Raw genomic sequence first — 9022 nt, forward strand, 5'->3', positions numbered from 1 at the left:
CTCCTGTGTCTGTCTGTCTGTCTGTCTGTCTGTCTGTCTCTCTCTCTCTCTCTCTCTCTCTCTCTCTCTCTCACACACACACACACACACACACACACACACACTCTTTTCCGTTGTCTTTCTCTTCCTCCCTGTATCTCCCCCTCATTGCAGGGTTGAGGTCACTGTGCATCTGCACACCCTCTCTCAAATGTGAAGGACACTGACATTTCACACCTGATCTTAGGTTATCTGCCCCCAGGAAAATTGAGACTACCATGTAAATGTTAAGATAGAGGTTTTTAATTTTCTGAAATTTCTTGGAAATTTGAAAATGCTGTATTTGACCTGATTTTTCCATTCTTTAAAATTCCTGTTTTCCAAGTGCCTACTAAGAAATAGACTATGATTTCTACAGAAACTTTACAGCTATTATAATTGCTAATTTAAATATGATTTAATTTTCTACCTAAGAATAAATTCTGTATTGTTTGCTAATTTCTTTGCAATTTGGCTCTTAGCAAGCTTGACAAAACCCAGACGTCTCTGTGCCTCTGCGGTACTTAGCACCACAGCGGTGTGTTAATCAGCAATGGCAGCTTCACTTCAACTTTAAAAAGTTCCAGCTGTCTACACCCAAAAACCTGAAGTGGAAATCACAGAAAGCAGGTAATTCGCACTGCAGTTTGAATGACAGAGAGAGTGTCTGACTGCATACCTATGAGACAGTTGTTTGTATCTGGGGATGGGGCCTTCTCTCCCAAGTGGAACTGCAACATCCACTAATTGTTCATTATAAATTTCTTGTGAGATGACATCTGCCAGGCTATAAAGCGTCCAGTAGTCTCTGATCAGATGCAATGCTTGTGACATAAGCACTATGAAGCGACAGTTCTGTAGTTGAAAGAAAAGAATTTTGGATTTTTTTGTTTTCTCCTATCCAAAGTAGGCTCTTTTGCTAGTTTCAGAATCGTGGTACTTAAGAGTTGTGCTTTTCTGTTTCCAAAATGGATGAGCTGTTTTTCATAGCAAAATCCATGTAAATAAAAAAGCAACTAAAAATATAACCCAGTCAAACAAAAAGGCTGTCACATTAACCAGCTGAAAAGCATATTCTGTTAAGAAAGACTACATTTTCTCATTTCTAGTAATACCTTAAGCATAAGCAACCGAAAATACTTTACTAAAAGAAAGTAGTAAACACTGTGTGCGCAGCTATTTATATACACGCTCTCAGAGAATGCAGCGATACCAACGTCACTTGTGTCTCTTCCCTGTCACCATTCTCCAAAAGAGCACGGCCATCTGGGTACGGTGGCGCACACCTCCAGCCCCGGCACTATGGACACTGAGCCAGGAGGATTACAAGTTAGAGTTCAGCCTGGACAACTTAGTGACTCAACTAGACCCTGTCTCAAATGTTTTCTAAGAAGGGGTGGGGATGTAGCTTAGTGGAAAAGCCTTGGGTTCAAGCCCCAGTACTGCAAAAATTAAATAAACAAATATTTCTCTTCTACTATGAAAAAATAAAGGAAGTACTTTTACCTCCTAATTTCCCCCATTTTTTCATATGTTTCATTGTTTAAATAGATTAAAAATTCTATAATACATTGATTGGTGTTTTGTTCATTTAATACTGAGTTAGCTATAAAATACAAATATAGTGTTCTTATATTTCAAAACAGCAGCTCAAATCACATGGTAATTTAGAGACATATCTGACAAATAATTTTACATTCTAAATTTTATGATGTGGTTTACATTTTATAATTGTCTTGAAGAACTGAATCAAAAAGCACAATAGAAACTACCATCACAAGTTTAATATATTTTAAAATACAGAAATATATTTAAACAGAACATTTAAAGAATAATATTATAGACTTCCATTTCTTATTCTTGCTATAGGACACTATTAATTGAAAATATATTACTTAATGTATAACCAATATAGTTAATGACATATTTTCTATAAGATAAACTGTATTTTAAAACATTATTGTAATATACCTGAATTACAAACAATTATGCTTTTGAATCAATCACTGTTGCAAATTTTGTTTGAATAATTCAAAGGGGCAATTGTTGAATGATACTTTCTGAATATTTTGGATGAACTTTAAGTAAGTTTCACCATGGAATTACCATAAGTAGTAATTGATCAACACAAAGGTCAGGCCTCAAAAAGTTGGTGTATGTCAATGTAAGACCCTAGAAGGCATTTCAGGAGAGCTTTATTTTTTGTTTTTTGTGCTGAGGACTGAACCCAGGGCTTCCAGCTTGCTAGGTAAGCATTCTACCACCGAGCCAATCCTGAGCCTCTAGAAGATTTTCAATAGAGAGAAAATAAAATAACTTCTGAGGCAAGAACACTTATGCACACATCACAAGAGGACCTCCCCTTTGGAGTCTTGGTGCTTGGAGGGAGGTTTGCAAAGTCTCTTCACAAAATGCGGTTTTCATTGAGTTCACTCTCACAGGTACAAAAACGGATCTCAGCCATTCTCTTTAAATGGCAGCTTTGTCCAAGCCAGTCTGGGGTTTTGGTAATTTCCTTCAGCTTGGTTTCAGTAATTTTACCCCCAGTAAGATCCCTTGTAGCACATCGACCAACAAGTTCGGTTATAAAAGAGAGCAGAGAAGCCGGCCGGGTCTGCGTCCCCGCTCCGGCGCGCTGCGCTGCAGGCACGCGGGGACCTTGCCATGGAGGGAGCGCTCGGACAGGTTTCTTCACCTTAGAGGAAGGTTTTGGATCTGAAAAAACATCTGCAGCAGTAGTGTTCTAGATAATGCAGATATGCGTGATTTATTTGAGGTAAGAAGGTTGTACTACAATTTTTTAGGGTTAATTCGAAAAGTAATGGACACAGCTAAGCCCATCTCCACAGAATTCTTGCAGCTTTGAGCTCCTTGTAAAATCCTGAGTCCACAAGCCAAGAAGGAATATACTCCTGCAGTCCCACTAACTCTTTTAAGTAAAGTTACAACAATGAAGGGCAGTCTCAGCTTCTATGTGCTGCATACCATTTAGTTATTCAAATCCAGTTCAACGGTTTACTTTATCTAATGAAGCAGAAAGTCTGAGAGAAAAATTGTGTTTATTCAAGCCTATTTTTTGGTTATTTTTTTAAATTTTATTTCTAAATAAATATCCTATTATGGTTTTCATTGGCACAATATAAGAAAATGTAGGGGCCAGGGAGATGGCTCAGTGGAATAAGCGCTTCCCTGGCAAGCGCAAGGGCCTGAGTTCAATCCCCGGTTCTGAAAAAAAAAAAAAAAAAAAGGAAAGAAAGAAAGAAAGAAAATGTATTCAGTTTCCTTCAACAATATTAAACAGTCAAAAAAGTTCTGTTTAGTCTCACAAAATTACATAAAAATTATATTTGAAAAACGTTGAAGCAATAAAATTAGACTCAGTGTATCCCACTAAACGTTAGACTCATGATCTATTTTATAACAGTGAACTAAAAACAGATCTTACTGGTAAGGCATCTGTAAAAGGAAGATACATACTTTCAAATAAATAAAAATGACCATATACATGCTATACATATGAAGATAAAATAATTCAGACTAATTTTGGAAATCACCCTTTAGACTGCTCTTTATTGTAGTCATAAATCTTAACATGAGTCCTTTGGTTATTATTGTAATTATTTAATATTAGTGGCAGCCACATGAGCGAACGACCATGTTTCTATATTTTTTCAAAATGACATTGGAGCTATCGTCAAAGTACAGGACAGAAATTGCATTTAATTTGGTTGGCGCACAGCAAGGCTTTGGCACATGGTCAGGAAACATCAGATGGACCTAGAAAAGAAAGAAATCAAGGTCTTTTTAGGAAATAGGTACATGAACATTTTGTTTAGACCTTTAAAATAATTTTCTGGCTGCATGTCACACTCCAGCAGGCAAATCTTCAGTCTGTCGGCCACGCTCCTTCAAGGTTGCGTGACTGGGCTGCGCTGACACCCATCAGAAGGACGTACTCTTGTGTAACACCACCAATAGCCAACCCACTGGTTCTAATTGTGTGGTGGCTTATTTGAGTTAGTAGAAGTTGTGCGTCAAGTAGGAAAGAGCACTGAGGGTCATTCGGTGGAAAGGTCCCTGGGGAAAGGACACAGAGACCGGCAGGTTGCTTTTACTTGAAATGTGACCATTTTCATTTACATGGTGAACTATGAGAACTATAACTGAGTCAAAAGTCATAGTAGGATCATAGAACGATTTGGATCTATGGATTATTTTTAGAAGGATAATCAAGTGGCAGATATCAATGTTACACCAACTTTTAATTTTCCACAGTGCAGGAATCATAATAAAATAAAATGCAAACCAAATCCACTGCTTCTTCTAAACCAATGATTTCAAGTCTTATCTACAATGTTTTTATTTTATTTTTCTTTTTTAACTAGAGGGCTTGAAGTTGAGGATCACCTCACATTCCCTCTTCTCTGCCCACTGCCTGGGTGAGCGGCCAGAAGCAAGTTTAACTAATTCAGAAGCAAAGGAACCAGATTTTATACACTGACTATCCAGGCTCCGGGCAGCCTAAAAACGTGATTACACCTCGAAGGCGAAATGCCGCAACACGAGCGCGGATGCTCACTGCGGTCAGCCCGGCGCACTGCCCTGGCGCAGGGTCAGCGTGGGGCCAGAGGGGGCTCTTCCTTTCCCTGCTACGTACTCTGGCCCCACCAGGAGTTTATGGGAAATCCCACTGATGGCTCTTAAGGGAGCTACAGATGGCAAATACAGCCTCTTAGCAGTTTGGCTGCAGTGTTCTGGCTGAAATGATAGAGGAGCCAGCCTTGCATGTGGACAAAAAAAAAAAAAAAAAAAAAAAAAAAATATTCCACTTTTTTCTTGAAAGGAGCGGGAGGGGGAGGCTGAAACTTCAGGGATCGGAAGAGCACACGTCTGAACTCCAGTCACGCCGCAAAAAAAAATATGCCGTAAAAAAAAAAAAAAAAAAAAAAAAAACAGAAATCAAAAAATAACAAGACAGTTGGGCAACCTGACATGAGCCTGGAGTTTCCTAGATCGCACAAAACTAAAAACTGAATGATTTCTACAGCACTCCGATGCGGCCTGCGTTCCTCCTCAGCCTTATCTTCCATGACCATGCACAAGATTGACAATCCCAAAGTTCCTATGGCCTCGGCAGCCTCTCGATGCAGTTGCTCTGAGAAAACGGATTGTCCTTGAATGATTTCTCAAACATATTAGTCACAAATGTGCTTTCCTCTAACAGTAAACATGCCTATCTTCTTGTTTCATGTCCTTCATGGGACAAATGTGGAGCATACACAGCACAGGAAAAAAATCAAACTTCCCGTGTTTGCTTGAGTTTTGCAATGACTTATGTCCTCTGTCTCAGGGTGGACACAGAGCAAGGTTTGCTTCCAAGTTCATGTCAAACTTTTAAAATGTTTGTGTTTCGATGCTCCCATGTAGAGTGCAGCCCTAAGAGCTGACAGTATGCAATCACATATTTGTTAGAAAAAAGGAAAAATACGTGAAAGGAGGATATTTGACAAATGAATTTGCCAATATATAAGCGCTGCTTGTCCTGGGGGGTCCTTTGATATTTTAGATGTAGGTCTATGGAAATGAAATTCTGCATTCTAAGTCACTGGAACAAAAATAGGCAAAACATTTTCAGAGAAATTAAGTGACACTATTTTCTAAGCTAGTAAGAGCTGTTGCTCTGTGACCATGCAGCAAGATAGGCTCAGAACGGCCCTGCAGCAGCTGAAAGAGCAGCCTTCCTGGTTGTCTCAGCATGGAAGTGTGCAGGGGGAACCCCACATCAAGATGTGTTTATATTTGCACACAGCAAAACCGAAGGCAGTGCAGGCTTCAAAACCCACCTCGGAGTCTCTACTGAGGTGGAAAGTGCTAAATTAGCACAGGACAGAAACGACTGCACATATTTGCTTTATCCTTCTATTTTTCCCTATCTCAAAGTTATTTCCAATTTTTTTTAAATTTTAAAATGTTTTAATTATCATATGAAATTTGTGCTCATTTCTTCTGTAGAATCTTACAAAGTTAATAAGTATAGTAAAATGTCAAGTCACTCAATTATTTAATGTATATCAAATTAATTTAAAATTTAAACAGGTAAAAAAGTATGCTAGTGTTTTTCAGAATAAATAAATCCTTTTTCCATGTGTTTAAATTTTAAATTAATTGTGAGTGAAAAGAGCAGCCTTCTGTAGAATGAAGATTTCACAAATCCGAAGCGTACTATAGCTACGCGGGTGAGGGGTCACACCGGGGCAAGCTTCGCTCATCCTGCACACCCGTGTTACGTCAGGCTTGTGTCTGTGGAAGCAAAGTCCTCACGAGCTGCAGCCAAAGGCCACTTTTCCTCACATGCGCTGCTCTTTCGGCCCACCACCAAGCTATTACATTTCCATCACTAAGTTTCAGCTCTAAAATAGCATACTTCCTTTTCTCCCTCAATACATGAGAATAAACTTGTCCTAGTAACTCATAATTGTAGGTGGAATTGTGCCACATAGCCTCTTGCACCTCCTACACGCCTCTTCCTTAGTCTGCAGGGGACTGTCCCTCCATCACATCAGCGTGTCACCTGCCACAGATACAACAGACCCTCAAAGTGCCTTCTTCACTAGATAGATTATAGGCAGAGATCATGAAATCGACATTTCAACACTTTGCCCACAAAACTTTGCCAACTATACTAGAGATTTAATCACTTCTTAACTCCTACGAGTAGAGAAAGGAAACAGAATGTCCTTGCTGGAGATTACAGAAAGAAAGGGAAAGAGGAGAGGGTAGGAATAGGAGTGAAGGAAGGGAAGCCACCATCACACAGAAAATAACCTCCTACTACAGCGCACTGCACAATGTTCATAACGCCAAAGCTTTCTTAATTAGAGCAAAACGAAATGATGAAATTGTTAATCAGGTGAAATTCAGTGCAGATCGTACTGCATACTTCTGCAATGATTACTAACAAATCACTTGGCTAGGGTAGCCCTTGGGTCGGGTGCAGGCACAGTGCAGAGCAACCACTTGGCGAGATCGCGCCAGTCCTCCTCCTGAACCCTCCCTGCTCCGGACTCAGGGCCTCTCTTCCAGCTCCTCTGGGCTTCATGACCATCCCCACTGTCATTACTGTGGCTCTAAAAATAGCCAGCAGCTTGAGAAGAAAAGACAGTGCATTGACAGTTGCTGTAAATGGGTGCTTTTCTGTAAAACTGGACCGTACAGTACTTGCATCATAAACCATTTTCAAGTTCACAAAAACAGTGCCTACCAGGGTTTGAACAATGGCATGGTTGGTGGCGTTCATGTGAGCATTCAGTGGAAAAGAACATTCTCCATCACAATAAAATGCAGCATATCCTTCTGGTGCTATAATCCAGTCCTAAAACACATGAGAAGAAGAAAAAAGAAAAAAACATCTACATGAAAATAAAAACCATTCTTAAGGGATACTCAAACATACCTCATCTGAATAAGTATTGCATGGTCCAACAATTATTCTAATAGGGTAGACCTTCCACAGTCTGTAATATTAAGTTGAACTTTACAGCAACATGTAACTATGTTCACAAGAATAGTCTTCTCTAACTTTTCTCAAGAGGCTAAGTAAGATTTGTGGTATATACTAATGCAGCTATGTGTAATAAACTATAGTCGTGAAATAAAATCCTAAGTGTTACTCAAAAGGAAATACTGAAGTCTAGAAAGCTCAAGTGCACGAGAATAGGCGAGGCTCATCCACGTAATTGAGGGCACTCTCATTACCTCTTAGTAACTCGTTGTTACTTTAGAAATCTGACAGTCTCTAACAGCTTTAACATTTGTTCTGTGTGCTGTTTTCCTTTCCTTTTCTTTTCTTTTCCATAATTTTATTGATAAACAAATAGTGATGAGACAGTTTCAAACCAAACTGGTAGGACAGTTTCAATAATTAACACATTGCATACATTCATCCTAGTGGTTATTTTCTGTACAAGATGCGGACATGATATCCTATTTACAAACACCATTAGAACAAATCCCTCAATTCATTAAGAGAATGTAACTATATACCTATCCTAACCAGTTTGCATACACAGGTACAAAATGGACATTCATCTGTATCCCCTTTTTGTGTGGGGGCCTGCCCGGCAGCTCAGTTCTTTAACTGGCTGCTTCAGTAAAGCAGTCAGGCTCAGGTTGCTGTCGTTGGATCGCTAGGACTCAAACCTGCCCTGAAGGCATTCGGAGGCAGCCAAGGGAAAAAATAAACCGTTTTCCTTTTCATTCTTCTATTATTATATTCTATGTAGGAGAAATGAATTGGGGCAAATTCCAGAAAACACCACATGTAAATTTTAGGAAACTGCAAATTGTTACATGTATGATTGCCAGGTTTTTCCTCCACAGAGAAATAAAATTGATGAGTATAAGAATTATTTCCTTATTTCTAATAAAATGTATTCAGTATTTTAAAGATATGTACATTTCATATTTCTCAGTAAAGTAGCTCAAACCTTGAATATCCATTGTAATAGAATACTATAAAGAATCTAAAAATTTCCTTTTTAAATGGTCCTCACATAGAGCCACTAAAAACTGTTGTGATTAAACATTCCTGCTCACCTTACTTGTGACATATATTTATGTGAGATAATATTTTGTATATTTATCTCATGAAAAATACATTTGTGTTGACAGCTCCTTTTTTCTAGAAAAAAGCCCCTTTGGAGGCTACTGGACTTGCTTGTATTAAACCGAAAACTGCCCATACTTGTAATAAATCTATATTTATAATGAAATTAAAAGTTTGTCATATTTAAACAATAGCATGTTTTTTTTTAACAATAGCATGTTTTTATTTTACTTCCTAGAAACGTTTTATTTCTCCTTCCTAATTATGGTTCACTCGTAAAAAGGATAGTAAAGAAATGAAAATGATGTGAATACGCCACATACTGAGCACACACTCAAAACTATTGCACTCGAAAAATTACAGCAAAACGTGTGGGCTAGTAAGGGCTCGCGGCAGCGC

The 9022-nt window shown here is 38.7% G+C and overlaps 1 protein-coding gene across 1 annotated transcript in view; it reads right to left on the bottom strand.

Annotated features, from left to right (window-relative positions):
* Window positions 1-2274: 2274 nt before the first annotated feature.
* Bmp5 (bone morphogenetic protein 5) overlaps window positions 2275-9022 on the bottom strand; it is a 156766-nt gene continuing 150018 nt past the window's right edge. Inside the window, exons 6-7 of the mRNA XM_023704840.1 lie at window positions 7280-7389; window positions 2275-3795 (exon numbers count right to left, since the gene is read on the bottom strand). Of these exons, the coding sequence (XP_023560608.1) occupies window positions 3646-3795; window positions 7280-7389 (260 nt within the window). The 3' untranslated portion in view covers window positions 2275-3645. The remainder of the gene's footprint in view (window positions 3796-7279; window positions 7390-9022) is intronic.

This window comes from Octodon degus, unplaced genomic scaffold, assembly GCF_000260255.1.
Source record: "Octodon degus isolate 3935 unplaced genomic scaffold, OctDeg1.0 scaffold00205, whole genome shotgun sequence".
NCBI lineage: Eukaryota > Metazoa > Chordata > Mammalia > Rodentia > Octodontidae > Octodon > Octodon degus.